Source organism: Coniophora puteana (genome assembly GCF_000271625.1).
Source record: "Coniophora puteana RWD-64-598 SS2 unplaced genomic scaffold CONPUscaffold_6, whole genome shotgun sequence".
Lineage (NCBI taxonomy): Eukaryota > Fungi > Basidiomycota > Agaricomycetes > Boletales > Coniophoraceae > Coniophora > Coniophora puteana.
Window position 1 is genome coordinate 1,501,563 of NW_006913058.1, and position 21,331 is coordinate 1,522,893.

The following is a 21,331-nucleotide window of genomic DNA, read 5'->3' on the forward strand; positions in this document are numbered from 1 at the left end:
GCGAAAACACGACGAGAAACATCACAGTAGAATGTCTGGAGCAGTCTTGTTCAGTACAGTAAATGAAATGTACAGCATGTACAGTACCCACCAGTAGACGACATCATAACGAGCATCATGACGACTCCTTGACCGGGAATTCAATCTTTTGACGCTCGGCGGACTCCTTCAGCAGCTGGCGCACGTCGGGGATGTTCGCCGGGTTGCCTTGCCAGACACCGTCGCTATCGTTGTCACCCCAATGGAAGGTATGGAACGTGTCGACCTCGAACCCAGCCTCCCACCGCTGCCTCACAAACGTCGCATTCTTAGGCGGCTCCCATATCCACCACTAGGGCAACACCGTCAGTGTGCTTCTATCGGGTACCAATAGCGAAAAGAGAACAAATAAGGACACCCACATGATCGACAAACAAGATCGCCTCGTTGTACGGCACAGCCATGTGCAGCGCCGTCGGCGTCGCGATCTCCAGAAAACAGTCCGTTCTCAGGAACGCGCCGAGGATCTCCATGAACGCGCCGCGCCGCGCGCCGGGGACGTACAGCGTGTCCGCCGAGCCGCCGACGAAGCGCACGTCGGTGCTCGCGGTGGGGTGCCCCGTGAACGCCGCGAGGCGGTCCTTGTACTCGCTGCGGACGGTGGCGTACGCGGATGTGCAGGGCTCGAGGCCGACGTGCGGGTCGCTAGATGCATCCATCCGTCATAGAGTTGGGTGTCAGCTCTGAAGCCCTTTATGATGAGTGCTCTGTAGAGAAACACGCACCCCCACCACCAGTCCTTCTGCCACCCCGTCCAGTTGGCCAGCAAAGCCTCCGTCGAGTTCGGCTGCAAGTTCGCGGGCGGAGCATGCGTCCCGTTGCTGAGTTTCCCGCCATCGTCAACCGCCGGGTTTGGCACAGGTCGCCCCCATGGCGAGTGGTACCAGAACCGGCTCTGGTCGAACTGCTCGAGCCGGGGCACATTGAGGAGCGTGTCGAAGGGCGCCCAGAGATAGCCGGAGTAGCACGGATGCTCTTGCATGGCGGTGTAGAGCATGTGGTGTGCCATCTGAGGTAAGTGACGCTCTTATGGTGAGTATGGCGAGGATATGATGCATCGAGATCGACATACGCGCCCAGCCATCTTGTAGAACGACGGATCGCTCAGATCTTCATCCGACTCGTACGAGTCGACGAAAACGTCGTAAGAGTGATCAAAGCCCTTGTCCTCGCGGCTCTCAGGTCCGATGTAGAGGATCTGGAGACAATATGACCATGAGCACCTCGCGCAACCCTGCCATATCGACGCAGTGATGCCACTCACGTTTGGGAAATAGTCTGAGTAGACTTCATGGTAAAAGTCCAAGTTCACATCATACCTCGGGTGGCTGAAGAACACAATCAACAGCACATCGTCGAACTTGTGGTACTCGCGCGGCACGTTCGGGTCCGGCGCGAATCGAAGCGGTCGGCGTGCGCAAGCGCCCGAATCCATTAGCGGCGATCCGTACGCGTCGTTGCCAAATTCACTGATCACCTTGTGATACGAGCCCGTGAGGAGCAGTGTAGATATGACGAAGGATGCCAGTCCGAATGGCAGAATGCGGCGAAGCTAATTGGATATCTATCGGTCAGCCATGCATGAAGGTGCTGCTCAGACGGGGTTAAACGCACCACAGCGGCAGTATCCCCGTTCTTTTCTCTATCGGAAGACTTCAAATTGCCACTGATGTACATGCCCGCGGCAAGAAGCGACAATCCACTCCCGATGAATACCGTGATAAGATTGGCAGGGGAAGTCAGCAGCCCGAGCAGAATCATAACGCTAGCGGAGAGCGCCGAGAGTATGCCCAGGGTGGCCGCGTCGTGATCTTCGACGAACGGTTAATATACACAAGGCAGTATTGACGCTCACTTACATAGAATCACAAACAGCCCCGCGACATCCCTCAGCGCAGCCAGAGACGCGAAGATGAAAAGTTCGAAGGATAAATGCGTGTGATATGCTGTCCATGTGTACATCAGTTGCAGGAGGACGACGACGATGTGGATGCCAAGTCCGAATGCGAAAATTAGTACGTTGATGATGGGTATGCTTTCGGGGTAATGTGCTCTATAAACCTGTGCTCATGCGAGTACTGTCAGTGAACGATAGATTTGATGTGATAGGGGATACCATACCAAATCTGTGAGTGTCCAGGTGAGTGCAGTCGAAAGCGTAGTTGCGAATAAGCTGAAGTACGATGGAGGTTTAGAGTTGAAAAGGACGCCGCTCTGGATAGGTGTCAGTAGGATCAGACAATAAAGCGCCACCGAAGCATACCCTAGCTATGAATATTCCAGAGAACTAGAGAGAATCATACAGTCAACCTTGAGTTTGAGAGCCAGGAGCGTATAACTTGCCTGCAGAAGTGCTGACTGCCACGAGGTGGCCGCATGGGGTCTTGAGAAGATGCTTCGAAGCACAATCAAGGCGCACAAGCTTGCGACAGGTATCACCATGTACAAAGCCAGCCTGTCGGCTGCCAAGCCTGTCCTGTGCACCTTGACAGACACCACAAACATTAGCACGAGAGTAGTGGGAGTGGTGGGGTTGGAAGAGAGCTCGGACAATGCTCACGGTATATTCGTTGAGAGGATAAAGCGAAGCCGCCAAAAACACCAACACTGTTGATCGCCCAAACTTTGCGTGCATCAACTCTGGCCCCTTGGCTGGCGCTCCCCACTCTCCCTCTGCATCCCTGCGCCCTGGCGCGGGTGATGGACTTCTACTTCGCAAAGCGATACGTTCATCTCCGTCCATGTCTTCTCTGCTCGCGTTATTGCTCAGTGTTAGGGTCGAGGGGATGAGCGACGTGAGGAATCCGCTACGATACGCAAAGTGCAGCGCGGCAGCGACGATGAACTTGATGTTACCACTAACAAGCCAGAAGAGCGGGCTGTCGGACGTGCGCCAGGATATGTCGGAGAAGTGCCATCGCGCGAACTCTGCTAGCGCAAAAAGCGCGATGAATACAGCCTATCTCAGCTAAGCATTAGGACGCGTCTGACCCGATGGCAGTGAGAAGTGCTACTGACCGCTGCTGAGGTCGCAAGGCGCGAAGAGCCAGGCAATATAGACATGTATGTGTTCAAGATGAGAGTGATAGCATCGAGGAAGTATTGGTAGTGAACGGTGACGAAAGTTTGAAGGTGCGGAAGCTTCTGAGGGCCCGCGTCGCACGCCAATCGCGCGACACCGGCTCCGCGGGGCCATTTTAAGCGCCCGCGCGACTCGAAGCCCCTGACTGTCAATGACCCAGTCCAACTATCGCACAACCAAATTACAAGAGGGTTGAGTGACCACCGATCAGTGCTAGAGTTAAGTAGGTGATAATGAGGGTAGGTATTCTCAAAGATAATCTTCGCTCGTGGTTTGCGCATTCTTTCCCCAATGAATCGCCGCCCATTCCCTCCTTAGAACTCCCATGCTCAGCATGTCCACCCATTTGTTCTCCATCCACAGAGACTCGCGTTTGCGCCCTTCAATCACGAAGCCCCTGCTCAGATAACCTTCAATCCATGCCAGAGAACAAGCTGAATGCAACTCACAGACGCTCGTAAACACCAATAGCCCTGTCGTTAACAGCCCACACCATCAAGGATACGCGGTGCATGCCATACCACCTGAACGCATGGTCAACCAGAAACTTCGTCGCCTCCGTTCCGTATCCTTTGCTCCAAAACTTTGGGAGCAGACAGATACCAAAAACAGCGTCCCTGTTTTTTGACTCCATGATCTTGACGAAGCCCTGGCCCATGAACTCGCCCGTCTCCGTGAGCGTGATGATGGCCCCGAAGGTTGCAGAGTCCAAGTCCTTTTTCAGCTTCTCTCTGTAGGTCGGACCCAAGGGGCGGATTGGCTCGTTCGTAATGAGAGGCTGGACAAGGGGGTCATCGTGGAGGCGCAGGAGGTCGTCCAAGTCCGCCTCGGTGTACGCGCGCAGGGTCAGCCGTTCAGTTTGGAAGGGCATCTCAACAGTCTTGAGGCTTGGAAATGAGGGTAAGGCCAAAAGTGCCTTCGAGAACCAGGTGATCTCTCTTATCTGTACAATGTTCGACCTCCCATGAACGCGCAGCGCGCAGCGCGCAGCTCGCAACCAACAGGCCACGTCAGTCCCATACAAGCCAACTTAGCGTTTGATGACCGGCGTGGCGCCGACCTGGGCGCCGACTACTTACCCACAGGTAGAAGCCCAAGTTGCCCCGGAGTCAGTGGTGCCCTTGAAGCCTGAGACCAACAGATAGAGCGACATAGAAGTATTGCAGAACTGAGCATAAGAAGGCGAAAGGAACACTTTGGGACTGGTGCCCCTATATCACTTGGTCTTCCGAAGCTCGTCTTTCTGAGTCCCGCTGACCAACTCTCCCTAATAATAATTCCCTATCGCAGCGTGTAATTGCAACTTGCCGTACCATAAGGACTGGTATTCTTGAGCAGAGCAACAACGCGTAGACGGCGGCTGGACGGAGAACCTCCCAGGGCGGCCAGCGCGACCTCGACCAAACCTCGACCGGATCGCTGCCAGCGCCGTCGAAGCGCCCTCCATGATCACTGAGAACATTTTAGACGAACAGGGATGCAAGATGCTGACTTGACCGGTACGAGATACATGATAAGATACACGGAGTGACAAAGGATATGGATTAGTAACACGAAAGTGTACGCTTCAATGTAATGAACGGTCTGCCAAAGTCTGCGATGAGCAAACGAAGGGAGTTTAGAAGACGTGATGTATTTATTGAATCAGGGATCCCCGTTGCTTCCTCAACGACTCGGCAATCCCCAAGAAAGTCTGGGCGAGTTGGACCTGCGAAACGCAGAATAGTTAGCGATCAGTTGAGAGTATCAAGGTGGAGAGCTAACAGAGTCTAGAGCTTGCGAATATGTGGATGTGACCGTGGCTGCAGCAGGCGCCAGGGGGTCGCGCGGAGCGTTAGCCTGCGCATCGGCGGCGATCTCGGCCATCCGTCGTAAGAATCTAGAAGAACCTTCAGGCCCGAAAGACACGGTTTGCAGAGAGACAGGTTTCCTGTTTTCTGGTCAATACTCGCCAAAGCCTCGAGTTATGAGAATCTGATTCACCCCAGTCTAATAGCAGCGCGACATACATCCTGCGTGGCTGTGTCCTCGATGCTACATTCCCCATCGGACAGAAAGATGATGACTGGTGTTCTGCAAGTCGAGTAAGATCGCGTTGAGAGAGTACGCATGCATCAGTAAGTTCACTTACCGCTCAGTACTCCAATGCGCCTCCATGATGTTTCGCGCCTGCTGCAGCGCGAGCGTAAAGTTGGTGCCACCGTCGGCCTCATACGCGAGCACAGTGTTCAGCAGCTGGTCGGGTGTGCTCGTGAAATCGTTGGCGAGCGCGGTGACCACAGTATGGTCGAACATCACGACGCTGTACGAGTCGCGCCGGAGGTTTGCCGCCTGCTGGCCGCCCGCAGTGACCGCCGCGTGCCGGGCGGACCAGAAGGAATGCAGCGCAGAGAAGACAGCGCCGAGCCTGTTGTTTGCCGTTCGAGAGATGAGTGCCGTGGTAGGAGTCCCAGGAAGCGGGTGGCGATCGTTAATGTCCATCGAGCCCGATCTGTCTATGACAAAAATACTGCGATCCGTTATGATTAGGTGTGCTAGACATACGTGACGAAACGAATGAACTGACACATGGAACGCCTGTTGCAGGACTACGGGGTTCCTGCACGCGAAGAGGTGTCCATCGACCGAGACATACCCGGTCGCTGGTGCACTAGCTGGGTCTCTGGGAGGATGGAACAACGGCAACGTGCAGTAGGAAGGGCGCGTTCCAGGGCCAGTGTGCTCAGGACCTGTGATTGGATGTCCTAAGTTGCTGAAGCAAATGAGATCAAGGTCAGGTTTTACCTCTGCACATCGCATCACTGAGTACCCAGGCGATGAAATATCAGTAAAGTACACGCATCTCAAACTGTGCAACGCACCACTTGGCAAATTCGGCTTGCTCCTCCTTCGAGTAGGGGTCTTTGAACCCTAACAGACTTCTTTCAGAGCGTCTGCACCGAATCAACCAACTATTACTTACCACTCCTCTTCCAAAACAATGTATGGGTGATACTATCCTTCTCAATTTCGGGATGGGGCTTTACGCGCTTTTGGATGTGCTGGATCTGATCGTTACCAGTACAATCCGCAGCGCTCGCCTCGCGACAGTACGTGATATGCGCATGCCTGCCCATGGTCTGACAGACCAGGTTGCACATCATGGGCGCGCCGTCATCGTTTGCAGCGTATCTGCGGCCCTCCACTTCGATGGCGTCGCCATCATCGCCGTCGATTGCCCACCGCGTTTTGGACATTGATCCGTGGCGCGTCTCATGCTCCTTCTGAGGATGGCCTACGTGATGACGTCAGCAGGTCTCAGCAAGTCTTAAGGTTTCGCGTTTCGTACCCAAAGGCTGTGTGCAGAAATATCCGCAATATTCACATCTGAGAGATTTATCAGATACTTGCGATGCGCGAACAGGAAGAGACCCCCGTACCGCGTCTCACAGAAATGAATGACATTTGGATCCATGCTGTGTGTATGATCACCCGTATGTTCGGTAGCACCTGCTGGTATTAATTTCACACACTTGAGCCGTTTGCTGACTTTATACCAGAAGTCAGCGCGTGAACGGAACAATTCTTTTGAGTGACTTGCCTTGAGAATACTATCGTTTGCTCATCGTCAGTTGATAATATGACGTTCGAATGATAGAGACAGACCTTTGTATATTGGAATGTCTCGTGTTGGCCAGTGAATGTTGCCTCAATGGACAGAGGCGCAGTGTCTATCTCGCAAATACCAGGTTTCGAGCAATTCTGTTTGCACGAGTGCTCTTGGCTGAAACAGCGCTGGCTCAGGTGTGGTTGACAGACAAACGAGCGTTTTCCTTACCCGCATAAATGGATTGCTCCCCGATGTAAGCCATGCAAATGATCTCCATGAGAGCATAGCCTCTTGCAGAGCATGCAGACGACCGGGCACATGCGAGTATCGCAGCGATGCTGCACGTGCTCGCGATCGCTAGTGTAAGGAAGTTGCTCAGTCACTCACGTAAGACATAATATACGACGCTTACCTAGGCACAGAGCATTTTCCTGGACAGTCATACATTGATCCGTCCGCTAACCTGATACCCCCCAGATCACAAGGCTGACGAATATTCAGACGGGCGTCACCTAATCCGGTACAATAACTCACCTCTCCACATTCATGCGCCGACGCCGAACACGTATGCTCATCGTCATGGTCGATAAACTAGGATAATGTAAGATGTAAGTTCACCAACAGGAACTAATCAATTCAGGCGATACCTTCGTGCAGGCCACCAAACAACCCTGTCTTCCGGAAAATGCGCAATCCAATCCGCACAGATGCTCGCTCACCACACAGCTTTGGAAGAGAACAATTTATACCGGGCTTTCACCAACGAAGGTGATTATCACTTACATATGCTTCCCCGGATGACCCGCGCTAACAAGAGCATAAGCCAGCTGATTGGGTAACACGACAAAGCGGCAACTTACTTCATTCCACACATCTTGGCGTCGCCATCGCAAAAGTCACAATCGTGCGAGCACTTGTGGTCGGTCTTGCAGTCATGCTGACCTTGGTGTAGGCGGCTCTGGATGCACTGCAGATGGCACGTCGCACACTGTACGCCACATAGCTGAACGTTGGATCGCATATCAACGGTCATGTTGTCGAAGGCACGCTTGAGGTCCTCGATCGACTCGTGGCTGACCGCTTGGAATCGCACGAGATTTAATGAGATCCATTCTCCAACGCGATCGATTCTGAGAGTTAGCAGGTGGTCGAGGTGCTTCGTCAAACCTTCAAACCATACTCCTTCCTCGGTCTGTTGTCGTGTGAAGAATTGATCCCACGACTGCTCCAAAGCTGCTAGACGAGCTTCGCGGTCGTTGCTGCCGGAGCCCACAGCAAAGACGGACTCTGTGTCGTCCCCAATGACAAACTCGTCAGTGTCCAGGTTCTAATGCGTCTCGTTAGTGAGATGCAGCATTACATGAGTTGAATTCTTACCTTTAGTGGCTCTTTTTCAACTCCGTTCATGACTGACCCAGATTCTAAAGCACTTGACAACGAGTTGTGAAGCTGCACTGCTCGGTGAGACGCCATAGTATCTAATTTTTTGATGAGACGCAGACTCGGCTACTTGCGTGAAATCCTTACGAGACAGAGCGCCCCAGTCGTTTGACTAAAGCCATACTTAGTCCCCTGAATATACGGTAGAATGATACTAGGGTGTTGCTGACCTTCAATTTTGCCATCAGCGTCTTTACAGTATGCAAGAACTGTCCTGCCGCTGGGTGCGTAAGCTTCTGCTTATCTAAGCGTCTTTTCACCTTCGGAAATAGCCTATAAAACTCTTTGGACTCGATGACGGGCCTGCTATACGGTAAGATAAAGTGACGGAGGACATGGAAGAACAACGTGCCATGCAATGATCTCGAGATTTCCCCCATGAAGGCGGGAAATGAAGTTGGATTCTTGTTCGTTTTCAACGATTTGTTGAAACTTGAGAGAAAATCTTGTATTTTTAATTTCGTTAACGGGATATTAATTGTAGAGCAAACGGCGAACGCTCACTCCTTTTTTATCTCCTTTGCGTCCGCGTCGACTACGTCCTTGATAATGATGACAAGCGTTGATTGAAAGAGCATTGGATTAGCGGCGGGATCGAGGACAGTAGAGCTGGATTGGAACGATTGGAACAAGCCAGCAATGTCGCGGCTGAGAGCGAAATTGTTCCTGAATAGCACCTAGAGTCCCGACAAATTCCATCAGGTGAGAAACGAGACAATCGTCTGGACATACGTACCAAGTTGGAGATAGCCGTGTTAAACAAGACAAGTAGCGTGTCCTCTTGTGCTGAACGCTCGATGCTGTGTACGCCTGCGCGTCGATTAGTCAATGAGTCCGCTGAGTCAATGGCTCGTCGTACCCTCGAAGTCCAGTGCCACGATCAGCGTATCTTCCGTAGGTGTCACCGACATCCATACACCCTCCGTGGTACGCATCGCAGAACCAGCAAACGAGGTATCCGCAAGATGGTTGAGCGCGAAACTCTTCCCAACAGACTGTTCCCCCATCGATGATACTACCTTTACGGGCTGAAGAGAGTCACGTGAGTCACCGTCCATCAGCCGAGTAGCTTATTTACCTTGGACGCCATGTAGGATTGGAAGATAGACTCGTACCAGCCGAAAGAAAGCGAGTCTACAATGCGCCCAACCTCGGCCCCCAGCAGCGACCTCTCAAGCTCGGGAGAAAAGACTCCATCTTTCAGCGGGATGAACCTGTTGTCCTTTGTGATCGCAAGATGGATGGGGATGAGGCACAAGAGCTCGACGAGCCACTCCCCAGCTCGGAAATTGGACGTCTGTGAAATGCACAAATCGTCGAGGATGTTGTAAAAGTCGTTGAAAGTCATCGAGTTGATTGCGATAGAACTAAGCTCGGTCCCCGTCGGTTTTCGCGTGGTTCGCTCAAACGTCTGAATGAGCTCGCTAAAGTGCGGCGAAAATTGCTCTCGGCCGAAGTCAGATACAAATGTCAAAGACTTGGGGCGCCGAGAGCTGGCTCTAGTGATAGCCTGGCGCTGGACGGCGGGAACAACTGGAAATCGGGTCCAGACTTCTGAATGGCAGTCGATCAGGCAGTTGTGCGAGGTTCTGCTATCCTTATCTGTGGAAAACGATGGCTTCCCGCCCTTCTCCCTGAACATGAGCTCAGTGGACTTCCGAGTGATGTCGAGCGCGAAAGACAGGCAAGTCTGAGAATTGATGTCGAGCTTCATCAAGTGGACCGCATTTCTCGAACTGATCGAAGTCAATACGAAGTCGTCCTCTGGCCCCAAGTCGTCGATAGCAAGCTGAATCCCTTCGTTGGATCCAAAGGTGTTCCAGTGATAAGCCGTCACAGAGAACGAGGAATCCTGCGAGCACGATGCCAAGAAGCAGGAGCCATCAGGTGATGTGTACACTGCAGAGGGAACGGTAGCGAACTGAAGCGTTGCGGGTCTAAATTATGAATTGCATAAGATGACCCCCTAGCGAGAGCGAAAAATGATGCTCCTCACCTAAACTGCATCGTAACGAGCGAGAATATCCTCCCGCAGACGCTAGAATCGACTAACAGAAGCTCCTCGTCACCACAAATGAAGGAGATATACTGAATGGTCACGCCATTGTAATACAAGGCAAGGCTGATGGCGCTACCGGATGCCTTCAGGGCCCGAGCACCCTCTTCGAACACAAAGAAGTGAAGTTGAAGCTTTTCTCACGTCAGACAGAGGAAGGGCAACCGACAAAGTAAGAAATACCTTCTCTGGCTCACAGATAGCAAGCATCTGCTTGCCTTCGTTGAAGGAAACGAGGATATCCCCGCCGATTTTATCGTGGCTCAGCCTCAACTTGGGTTGCTTGTTAGCAACGGCGCCCTCGAGAGCGGCCAGGGACTCTCGGTAGACAAAGACGTCGCGGCCTCGATCCCTCGTTACGAGAAGAAATTGCTCGTTCTCGAGAAGCTGTGAGTATCTAGAAGTAATAGCCATGACTCTTATCATCCCTGGAAAGAAAGCGCAAATGATAAATAGCTTACATGATTTCGCGCCCTGTAGGCAGAGAAAAGGTGTATGCAAGGTTAAAGCGAGGCGAAGGAATAAACGAGTTGTTCAACCGCATCTCTTGACGGTCTTCGTTAGTTATTTGCATGAGATGGGCTCGATAAACAATTTTGTCGTCCTGCGTCGTTTCGATGCGTCCTCTCAGCGAAAGAGTAGCTGGACAAGTTGGAGCATTAGTAAAGTTAACTACATCCGGCGACGTTAAGCTTACGAGAATGATATGAGTAGTATCCTGTTTTTCGAATCGCATCAACGTGGAATACTTTCCTAGAAATCATTTTAATTGAAGTTAAGAGTTATTAACAAGTGTACGAAGCCCGACTTACTTGAACGACACCTCTGAGAAATACTCATTGAGCTTACGAGCGAGATCAGAACATAGATCCCGTTGGCTTTGCTCCGTCCTGTCGGACTGCTCCCGCTTGAACTGCTCCGCAACTCCCTCATCCTGAATATGCAGAACCTCGCGAGCGTAATTGTCGGAAAGCCTTTTGAGGTTTTTGGTGAAATGATCGTACACCACAGCCATGGCAGCGTTGATCGCCTTCTCCAATACCGGCCATCGCGATGCGGTATCCTCGACACGAGACATGAAATCAGCATCAGAGGTGGCACGAGCTATGTCCATGGCTTCTTTGTAAGCCCTTTCTCCTGTGCTGTTGTCTTCTGTCGACAGAAGGGACTTTAATCCGGACCTCAGCCTGTTCAGGTATCCCTGAGAGTCTCCCTCGCCGTGTAGACTCTTTGACATCTCCATCCACGCCGCACGGATGTTCTTGATTTCGTCAATCATGTTAACGAGTTTGGATTGCGTCTCCTCACTAAGATTCTCGCCGTGAGCGTCGAAAAGGTGCGTAATAACAAGGATCCGCTCTTTCGGGCTCTGGAGTGCACCCGCCGGTACCGCCTTCAACGGCTGCTCGTCTCTGGCTCTTCTGACGACACCTTTGATCTTAGGGTAAAACTCCGCGAGGCTATCGAGGGAAACTATGTGATCAACGTGAGCCAGTGCAGTGTACAAAGCATTGCGCGTTGTCCACTTACTGCCTTGAGTTTGCATCTCTTCCCCCAGCAAGCGCTTGGCATCTAAAGAACTGTACGCATACGTTAACAGAGGTGTGTCATAAGTTGACGACTAAACGCACGGGAACTTCTCCATGACCCTGTCTGCCATCACGTTACGGAAGGACATCGTCATTTGGGGTAGATTTTGTCTCAATTCTGCCTGAGTATCGGCTTTGCGTCGCGTGAATTCAGAGTCGAGATTTCGCTGGGCGTCGGAGACCTCGGTGTTGAAGCTTCGGCATAGTTGCTCGCACCGCGACCGGAGACCAGTCTGCATGAGGATTTCGATCGTTGGCTGGTCGAGGGCTGGGTTGAAGCTCAGACGAGTCTCACGATCCTTTCTAGGGGGTATTCAGCAACATGTAACGTAGGAAAATAGCGAGACAAACATGTAGCTTTCCAGTGCGGTCTTGTTTATCGTCCGATTGTTGTACTCGTCTACCTTTTTGACAGCGGCCTTGTAGCCAGCAGTCATAAAACCTTGTGTCGTTTCTCCGCGAATAAGCGTTGGTTGCATGGGAATAGCGACGTCGGGAGCCGTATCATGACGCCTCTCAGGTGACGCTACCATCGGTACGCGAGCCTGAACCAAGAACCCGTCAGAACACACCGGCAGGTTACATGATTCTCATGTTCTAGGTGACACTAACCGTAAAACCAGGCCGAACTTTAACCGACTCTTCTTGTTCATTCGTCTTGCACACTACAAAAACGCCCATCCTCTCATCTCCTTCGTCGTCGGAGTCCGTATCCGTATCGTCATCCTCGCTCTCCTTCCATACAATTGACTGCGCATAGTCGGCCGATAAGAGAGCTATGCTTTGGTCACAGATCTTCGACAGGTACCTTGACGCATCAAATCAGCATAGTGCAGCAAAATCGGACCAAGGAAAACGTGCCTCATAAAGGTGACCCTGTTGCGGCGGACAGAGGAGGCAGTTCCGTCATTCCATGTTGTATCTTCTGGCCAGTAGATGACGTAGATTTGGCTTTCGTTGCCCTGGGATGGCGGGACCCGAAGAACGTAAAGTCCAGACCTCAAGGACGGCGTACTTCTCTCTCGTTCATCCTCCGTCTTCAACAAATGCGCAGCTCTTTTAAGGCCCGTTAGCCATACCTACGCGATGGCTTAGAAGCGGCACCTACATCTCTTTCTCTACAGCGCCAAGCCGATTGAGGAAGTCAACGATTGCTTTCTTGTCGCCGTAGATGCCGACGGGGCCGACAAGGACCTTATCAAGGAGCTTGAAGTCTACCTTTGTTAGGGATGCGAATGCTCCGGGCTGCATGTCGTTGACAAACGCCTGCAAGCTGTCCTGCGATATGATGATTTTGTCCACTGTTGTTATATGAGAAGCGACAACCATAAAACAAGGAAGAACTTTACCTAGCCCTCCCCCACTACCTTGTTCTATGATGAGATCAAGAATACGGTAGAGCCCCTTGATCGAATGAGATAGGTCGAGGTCGGGTACCTTCGACGCGCTTTTGGGAGGTAGCCCCGTGTTGCCATCAACATCCGTCGGTGGACTTTTGACTATGCATACAGTCAGTGGAACGCGTTTCACATCATAGAAGTGAGCGCTCACAGGAAATGTTGCTAGCTTCATGGCCTCCGTCCACAGAAGGCAGTGGTGTCCCTTGCCGTGTTGGATCTTCTTGGTCAGCATCCACGTACACATCGTCATCGTCTGAATCGGGGGTTCCGCTCAAGTTGACATTTGATGCGGCGTCTCCGAGTAGACTTGACGGGATCACGGGCGTGTCATAGCGAGCGTCTGCTAGCAACGTTCTGTTAGAAAAAGAGGCTCGCACGCCAAAAACTTGGTTTGACACGTACCGTCCTGGAGCGCAGCATCTCTTGTGGAGAGTAACGAATCTATTTTTGGTAGGGTTTCGGTACTGGGACCGAAAACGTTAGGAGGAGCGAAATCGTCAGCCATGGTGCAGGCGGCTGTGAGATTGAAGACCTGGGGGAAAGACACGGAGGTGACGATCCCTTCGCGTTTTTAAACATGATCCTTGCCCTCATCCCGCTTCCCTAGTACCCCAATTACAGGGATAGGGTCTGGGGCAACTCAGAAGCCTCGTGTAGTGGGGCTCACGCGCTTCCTGATAAGACTCTGATAAGTTTTGGTACCGTTGCGTCGAAGGACGATCGTCTATGGAGAGTGTTGATGTGCTTCTGGGCATGATGTGCTCGCGCGAGCACGCACCCCTACGCACCCGTTGTTGTCGAGCATTGAACGTTGAACGTTGGACTCAACCCTCATCATGGTGAGGACAAACAGCCGTGGGATCAAGGAAGACTCACAAGGCAACGCAGTCGGAGGATCAGAGCGAATAGTGTCGTATCGGGGACTGAGCCAGTTCCAAGGCAGAAGCGCTTCGGCGTGCGGATTGGCGTGTTTGAACTTCGCTAGACATGTGCTCGAACGCAGGAGAAACGGCGAATCAACGGAGCGGATTCTTCAAGAGATTTCTTGGAAAGAATCCATGGAGGTGCGTCTGCGGCAACATCAAGGCGGACGCTGCGTCCAGCGTCGCGCTCGCTTGCTCGCTCTCCACTCCCACGCGCCCTGGTAACCTCAAAAGTCTGACGCATCGCTCGACTTCAGGAGATCCTTGCCATAACATCTGGGTGGACCGACGACTCACATCTTGAAGTCGATCAAATAGAGCAGCTCCCGCTATTCAAGAGCTCCCTCAAGCTAGTGCACACACAGTTCGGCCAACCGACTAAGGAGCACTTCAGGTCACTACTTCGGTGCGTTCTTCTTGCCTACATGCCTCAGTCTCCCCGTCTCATGAGAGTGTAACAAGGCACTTGGAACGAATACCATCATCATGTGCCGTCGCTGTCATCACACGTCCTCCCGAGATCATTGCCTGCCTCAAAGTTATCGTCTCCGGGAGTAACACCTTCGTCATTTTTGATTCACATCCCCGACCTGACCACTCCGATGGTGCGGCACTGATCTTCGTCGACTCAATCGATAAGGCTGCCGTCCGACTCAGTACAATCTTACCCTACGACGAGGCCCTCATGTCTGATAGTCATCTCCATTGGCAGGCTCAGCTCCTTGGGCAGTTCTCCAGCCACACCTTCGTTGCAAGGGAGCTTGACACATCGCCCATGGCCATGATGTATCTCGTTGCGGAGGCTAGCCTTGATATCCTCTCCTTGCAAACTAAAGTCTCCACCCTCGAGTCGCGGAATTCCTCAGTCCTCACGTCAGAGAATCAGCGTCTAGAGAAGCGGATGGAACAAATGGAGGACACACGGACGGCGTTAGAGATCCAATTACGCGAGTTGGCGGCAGCGCCTTTTCGCAAATCTCCACTGCATCCGGATCCTAGCGCGAAGAATGCAGAGGCTGGCCCTTCTCGCCTTCCACCATCCGGTAAGTTGTCTCGTCAGTGTCCTGCTTTCTAAACTCAACTGCTGCTTTCCAGCATCTGTCGGCAATCCTCGCTCCGAAGATGGACCTCAGCACGACTCCATACAAGTCAACAATCCCAACGACGACTACACAACACAATTAGCAGCCGAATTGCAATAGCAATTCAACCAGGAAGATCGCCTCATTCGACAGCAGCACGATATTATTGCTACAAGCCAGATAAAGCCCTTTGAATGCAACATCTGTTTCGAGGAGCAGTCAGAAGACTTCGCAGTCCGACTCAGGCCCTGCGGGCATCCGTTCTGCCGGACATGTGCCAAGGAGTTTATCGTATCGAACATCAACGAACATCGATTTCCGGTGCTCTGCCCTGTATGCTCCGCGGAAAAGGCCGAGAAGCCCAGTGGTGGGTTTTATCCGCCATCGAATGAACGTGGATTAAAGCGTGAATGTTATAGTTGTCGACTCCTGGCTGGTGGAGCAGATTGGCGTCAACCAGGACCAATATTCTATCTGGACGGAGATGGAACTTGCCCAGTTCTCGATTCTAATCCATTGCCGCGGGTAAGTCCGCCTAGTATCGCTGTGCGCAAGGTTTGACTGACTCGCCTGACCTCGCCTGACCCAGCTGTAAACGGAGTGTTTTTATTGATAGACAAGACCACGACGATACGAAGATGCTGGCGTGCCCCCTGCCTAGATGCAATTACGTATGGTGTAAGGCATGTCAATGTTCCATTCAGATCGGCGGTCCATCGCATTCGTGTGACGGCTCATCGGAGCTCGACCACCTGATGAAGCAGAGAGGTTGGAAGTACTGCCCTAGTACGTTCCCCATCCCCTGCCACGGGCTGGTTCGAAGGGAAGCTAACGCCAATTATAGGTTGCAAGACTCCCTGTGAGAAGGTATCAGGCTGCAACCACATGATAGTACGCGTGTTCTTCATATCCCGCGTCTAGAAACTGCGCTGACAACTGTCCCTTTAAGTGCATATCTCCTGGATGTACATAACACGCACTTTTGTTATTTATGCGGTAACATCATTGCTCGGTTTGCCGTTCGCAGGGAGATTCAGACGGGTACTGAGAACCACTACCGGAGAGGGTGTCAACTGTTCGAGGTACCTAGATGATGCATCCCGTCGATCTTTGTAAACTTGGCATTTGACATATGCTTGGGAATTTCTGATACGCAAGTGCTTATCGACTAAACTAACGTCTCGGATCCATAGAACAGGTACGTAAGGGATCTGGAAGGAACGGAGCAGTATGCATATCTGTGCGATAAGTTACAACGTCGGCCCGCAAATTTCCGCAGGCGTGTGAATCTGGTGCTTGGCTTTGGCGACTCTGTCTTTTCCGACTTTTGTTTCCATCCTCGACTCTCTGAAGCAACACCTGCAGCTAGCTGGAGAAATCGATACCATAAGATTATCCCAACGTTTATTCACCCTTCTGTTCGTCCTCCGCCACTCGCAGCCATGACCATTGACCCGTCAACATCCCAGCAACATCCTCACTTCTCCTTGCCTAAAACCGCGGCCTTGCTCCGTGACATACTTGGGCATACTGTATCTCGTCTGAAAGAGCGACAATACACCGAAAAGGATCTCGACAGCCCATCCTTCTCAATACGTGAACCCGTGATGATGCTTATTTTCGTCGAGCCAAGCATACAAGGGCTCATTGATCTCCAACTGGCCCCGAGCAGCCCGGAGAAACTGTTCACGCCGCGCTGCCCCGCGTCGTTTTGTCGGAAAGTTCCCAGGGGCGTGCCGACGGGTCTGGACGGGTTTTGACGCTTGCCGCGTCAGCAACGCGTCAAAACGGGTAGCGGGATCGTCACGATCGTGGGCACGGTCGTCAAGATGCCGTCCAGACGGCACGTAACCGATTCCGACGCTTCGCTTGTCGCCCGGACGCCAGTCAGATAGTTCGGATGCGTCTTAACGCCAACCGAACTATCCAGACGCATCCAGACGATTTAGACCGTCTAGACGCGTCAAGACACTCACCGCACATATTTTGACGCTTGCACCACCCGTTCATACGCCATATTTGCCGATTTCAACCACTCTTGCTTTCGCGCCATGTAGTATAACCCAATAATGAATATATTCTAAGCTATCATAAGTACATGGTTTCGAGCGGTATCCTTCGACTACGTAGGAGCTACCGGAAGCCAGGATAATGGAAATGAGGAGTAGAGAGTATGAGTAATAATGTGGAGGTGGGGAGAATTGCTGGAGAATTTGGATGAGCACATCGACTTGAACAGACACTTCAACGGGGACTTACATGGTCATGTCGGCAACAGTTCTGTTCATGGTAGGCCTTCTCGGCGGAGACGATGGGAGCGAAAGTAGCGAGAGGGAAGTGGATGCGGGGGAAGCTAAGTCCAAACGCAGTAAACAGCGGGTGTAATATAAAGAATGGACGCTTACGGAACCTAGTTGGTTTGGGACTTGTTGAGATCAACGTTCAAGGAACCGTCAAAACGCAGACACCGTGATAGACGAAGCGACCTGAGCAATCAGACAGCTAAGGTTGGTGGACCCAGGGGAGCAGGTGTTCAGTGTCGGGAAGTGGTGAGGATCACTGAGAAGTAGGGTGGCTTTGAGGAGCACTAGACGGCGGTGAGGAAGGAAGGACAGCTCCAGGACGTGGATGAGAACCTGAGGGGAGCGTGCGACGACGTTGAGGAAACGTCAGATGACAGAAAAGAATCTGACGGAGTGGAGGAAGGTAGCGAGAGCGCCACGGGTGGTGCTGGCGAGGATGAGACAAGCAGAAACTGACAACGTCGATGTCGTCGTGACACGTTGGATGTTGAAGTTGAAAGTCAAGGATAGGCGGGGCGGACTTCGAAAAATTGATGACTATAGCGGGCTGATCGGACTTTGAAATCCTTATGCTATAGGGGCGTTGAAGACGGAGGGAACAAGGTCGCTGGAGAAGAGAGAAGAAGGAAGCGTTGCGGGGCCTGCTCGTACACGAACGTATATATATGAGCTTGTTTTGAGTGATTATACCACGATGCACTCGCAATGTAGGCGATAGGCTGGGTATGTTATCACAAAGTGGTGACTACAGTTTCTGACGAGGTTCACAGATGCAATCTCATTCGTAGACAATTAACGGCGTAGAAATTTATGATGACGTTCTATATGATGATAGGATAACTAATGAGTAGCTAATTGTTGCGACCCGAACGACGAATGGCTTGTCCTGGAGTCTTAGGAGCAGTTCCCGCACCTCTTCCTCGCGCTGCCTGTGCAGGCTGAGCCACCGCGTTCGCGCTGGGTGAGCCCTAGTAATATTTAGCTTGAGACCACTGTAATTGAATGTGATAGTGACACTCACATGGGATAGCGATCGCGTTTGAGAAACTGGGCCAGAAGAGCTAATTTCTGCGTGGGCAGGAGCTCGTTTAAGTCTCCCATTGCCTTGGGGTACATGGCTGGTAGCCTCCATAGTTTCTCCACTATCCGAGTCAGTGGTATCATCAGTCCGATCACCCGACTCGGAGCGCTGAAAGGCGAGGTGAGCAAGTGCTATCCTCAAATCAGAAGCTGGGCTTACTGGAGTGTTTGCCACCCGAGCTGCAGCTGCAGCCGAGATAGATTTCGGGGAAGCGGACTCGCGCTGCTGACTCGGACGTGTACGTCGAGAAGATGCAGTAGAAAGCCCTTGTGCAGGGGCAACTACAGCGTTACCAGGTTCTTGATCCGAGTTGGGGTGAGGAGATATCCCGAGTGCTCCAACTTGTTGCGTGAGGGCATTGAGCTCCACAGGATCACCAGCAGATGGATCAGGGGGAGAAGATGAGTTGGCCTCGTTGTAGTGCTGGTTGATGCCAGCTAAGAATGCCACCTCCTCGTCCTCTTCATCAGCAGCAGCAGTCCCTCCTTGCTTGTCTGCATCAGAGCTAGCAGATTTCGGAGGAATACCTAGGATTTGATAATTGTAAAACTCCATGACCTCATCTCCCCACTTCGGGTCTGCTGTATACAAAAGCTTCAGCAGCTCGTCCCTGTCGCTAGCATACGGTATGCCAGAGGGTGCACCAGGAGTGACATACTCCGGGTCGTCAGTGAGCAGGTATCGAACCTTTGTCACAGTCAGGTTGTTAGTGCACGTATATACTGGATGAGCAATGGACTTACATCAATTGCTCCTGTGGCGACCATTTCCGGGGTGATCTTAGTGACGCTGGCACCTTTGGACTTGCCTTTTGGCCTCGGTTTACAATGGATACTCAAACCGCTGAAGCCATAGAGCTTGATGATCAGCGTCTATTAATTCGCAATTAATCAACTAGAAAGTAACAACATAGACCAACAAATGAACTCACCTCAACAACAGGCATTGATTTGAGGAAATCCGGTTCGTGAGGAGCATCGGGGTTTGGGTAGAGGACTGGTGCATATCGACTATACTTCTTTGATTTAACTGACCTCTTAAGTAGCCGCTGCTTCCTTTCAGCTGTCAGCGCACCGGAGAAAATGGTGGTTCTATATTTCCGTAGCTCGCCCATGTATCCACGACGCGCTAGATTGACACCTTTAATAAACTGTTGGACACAATGAGTGAGATGTCAATAGGGGTGATTGCTCAAAGAGGGCTCACCTCGGTCCCCAATTCGGGGTGCTTTTTGCCCGTTAGCCATCTTTCCCTAGTGCCTGTTGTTCATTTCAGCATCTTGTGAGTTTAACATTGATTGCTATCTACTATCTTCGCTATCTAGAGCTGAAGTCCATAGGTAATATGGCGCTTGACGATACAGGCAACGAGGAGGAGTTTCAAGGGGACCCCAGGGCTCTGCTAGAGATCGACGATGACGATGAGATCGAGCAACGCTTTTCTCGGGCCTTAGCCGCCATTGACGAAGTTTCCAGTGGTGGTGGTCAGATTCAGCTTCGAAAGGTACGTGCTAAATGTCATTGATCTTCATGCGTACTCACTCAAGCAATCTCAATTCTATAGGTTCTCCAGAGCACGCAAGGAGAGCTCCGCGAGCTCCGTGATGAGTACCGCACTACGAAGAAGCAAAACAACGTTCTTTATACTCTGCTTCCCGCGAACAAGAGGCGGGACTTCGACAGAGGTCTTTCCCTCGAGACCATCATTTATCAGGCGAAGTTTCTATCTCTTGGTCGCTTGTTCCCCCTTATTGTTCGCCCTTGGGTGAAAGAGGGTTCCATCCCGCCATCTCCTCTAGCCCGGGATGTTGACCCTGCTTCTCCTGACCGCTGGGCGAATTCACAGGCTGAGGTCCTTGCTGCTATGGCCGATGTCTACAAATTTCTTGATGATGACCCTTTGCGTGATCTCATTGAACAGGATGATAACAGCAAGGAGCACGAGTTCAACAACGTTGTAGAGGAAAGAGGTAAACAGAGTGTATGGAGCCCCTCCGAGTCGGCGACCAGCAGGAAAGAGAGTCTGAGGAACTCGAACGTCAAAGTCTCAGCTTAAATACGTGTGTTTGAGAGTGGCGCTGTATCACGTAGGCAAAGGAAAGTCGGATCAGCACATCTGGATAACGACTGGAATAGCACAAAAATTACATACGTGATAGCTCTGAGGGTTTCAAGCGAAGACTTAGACGTAGACTGAAGCGATGACACCGATCAGAATGCTGCACTGACACAATACCAGACGCATGTAGTTCATGTCGTTTAGTTAGCACACGCAAGACTTCAGGTGTAAAGTCCATCACACGGGGCAGCAGCCGGCGAACCGATTGCTATTCTCGACTGCTATTCAGCTTACCAGAATTGGGCTCGGTGTGAACATGGGTGAACTGCATTGTGCTCATTTACCAACGTTGCCGCCGCTTGTGCTGGTGCTGCATCTGCGGGTGGTTGCCTCATACCATCCAAGAGGTGCGCCAGCATGTGCGGCATCATCGGCAAGTGCCCGCTATCTGAGGGCAAGTGCATGGTCTGCACAATGAATCAGACGAGTGGACATGAGACTTACATCAAACATAAACTGACGATCCAATGAGAAACTGCTCTGAAAAAAAGCGGCATCAGCACGTTATTCGGACATTAGATCAAACAAGCTCTACCGCCACAGAAAGTGCAGGAAATTTCCAGATCTTGATGCTGCAAGGTGATTGCGCGCAAGGAGAGCGGAACTCAATCGCTTGTATATTGAGAGGG

At 51.8% G+C, this 21,331-nt stretch overlaps 7 protein-coding genes across 7 annotated transcripts; 2 read left to right on the top strand and 5 right to left on the bottom strand.

Moving 5' to 3' along the window:
- Positions 1-115: 115 nt before the first annotated feature.
- CONPUDRAFT_90326 (uncharacterized protein) lies at positions 116-1,800 on the bottom strand (the record flags this gene model as incomplete). The annotated part of the gene is made up of 6 exons (XM_007770531.1): positions 116-331; positions 402-684; positions 765-1,048; positions 1,112-1,237; positions 1,304-1,591; positions 1,654-1,800. The coding sequence occupies 6 exons, from the start codon at positions 1,798-1,800 to the stop codon at positions 116-118; spliced, it is 1,344 nt and encodes a 447-aa protein (XP_007768721.1).
- Positions 1,801-3,290: 1,490 nt separating this feature from the next.
- On the bottom strand, positions 3,291-4,125 carry CONPUDRAFT_104702 (acyl-CoA N-acyltransferase). Its single transcript, XM_007770532.1, has 2 exons — positions 3,571-4,125; positions 3,291-3,518 (listed from the first exon to the last, which is right to left on the bottom strand). The coding sequence occupies exons 1-2, from the start codon at positions 3,990-3,992 to the stop codon at positions 3,371-3,373; spliced, it is 570 nt and encodes a 189-aa protein (XP_007768722.1). The 5' UTR covers positions 3,993-4,125; the 3' UTR covers positions 3,291-3,370.
- A 472-nt stretch (positions 4,126-4,597) lies between these two features.
- CONPUDRAFT_165526 (uncharacterized protein) lies at positions 4,598-8,339 on the bottom strand. Its single transcript, XM_007770533.1, has 21 exons — positions 8,321-8,339; positions 8,238-8,262; positions 8,088-8,188; positions 7,571-8,037; positions 7,494-7,517; positions 7,358-7,436; positions 7,245-7,301; positions 7,123-7,196; positions 6,939-7,067; positions 6,767-6,884; positions 6,702-6,711; positions 6,541-6,649; positions 6,450-6,487; positions 6,084-6,395; positions 5,983-6,031; positions 5,906-5,922; positions 5,688-5,850; positions 5,253-5,630; positions 5,105-5,194; positions 4,886-5,051; positions 4,598-4,829 (listed from the first exon to the last, which is right to left on the bottom strand). The coding sequence occupies exons 1-21, from the start codon at positions 8,333-8,335 to the stop codon at positions 4,758-4,760; spliced, it is 2,493 nt and encodes an 830-aa protein (XP_007768723.1). The 5' UTR covers positions 8,336-8,339; the 3' UTR covers positions 4,598-4,757.
- Positions 8,340-8,650: 311 nt separating this feature from the next.
- Positions 8,651-13,700, bottom strand: CONPUDRAFT_165528 (uncharacterized protein; the record flags this gene model as incomplete). The annotated part of the gene is made up of 18 exons (XM_007770534.1): positions 8,651-8,827; positions 8,887-8,960; positions 9,010-9,178; positions 9,229-10,087; positions 10,147-10,340; positions 10,390-10,603; positions 10,668-10,848; positions 10,904-10,959; positions 11,019-11,679; positions 11,737-11,786; positions 11,838-12,098; positions 12,147-12,340; positions 12,408-12,603; positions 12,657-12,851; positions 12,904-13,096; positions 13,145-13,294; positions 13,347-13,535; positions 13,598-13,700. The coding sequence occupies 18 exons, from the start codon at positions 13,698-13,700 to the stop codon at positions 8,651-8,653; spliced, it is 4,116 nt and encodes a 1,371-aa protein (XP_007768724.1).
- On the top strand, positions 13,680-16,261 carry CONPUDRAFT_137352 (uncharacterized protein). Its single transcript, XM_007770535.1, has 9 exons — positions 13,680-14,259; positions 14,376-14,524; positions 14,581-15,161; positions 15,214-15,266; positions 15,321-15,567; positions 15,620-15,725; positions 15,790-15,986; positions 16,045-16,091; positions 16,150-16,261. Exons 1-9 carry the CDS (start codon positions 14,032-14,034, stop codon positions 16,171-16,173), a joined length of 1,632 nt encoding a protein of 543 aa, XP_007768725.1. The 5' UTR covers positions 13,680-14,031; the 3' UTR covers positions 16,174-16,261.
- Positions 16,262-18,354: 2,093 nt separating this feature from the next.
- On the bottom strand, positions 18,355-19,530 carry CONPUDRAFT_153914 (uncharacterized protein; the record flags this gene model as incomplete). Its single annotated transcript, XM_007770536.1, has 5 exons — positions 18,355-18,471; positions 18,525-18,692; positions 18,744-19,271; positions 19,328-19,456; positions 19,516-19,530. 5 exons carry the CDS (start codon positions 19,528-19,530, stop codon positions 18,355-18,357), a joined length of 957 nt encoding a protein of 318 aa, XP_007768726.1.
- Positions 19,531-19,928: 398 nt separating this feature from the next.
- CONPUDRAFT_153915 (uncharacterized protein) lies at positions 19,929-20,639 on the top strand (the record flags this gene model as incomplete). The annotated part of the gene is made up of 2 exons (XM_007770537.1): positions 19,929-20,087; positions 20,148-20,639. The coding sequence occupies 2 exons, from the start codon at positions 19,929-19,931 to the stop codon at positions 20,637-20,639; spliced, it is 651 nt and encodes a 216-aa protein (XP_007768727.1).
- Positions 20,640-21,331: the final 692 nt, after the last annotated feature.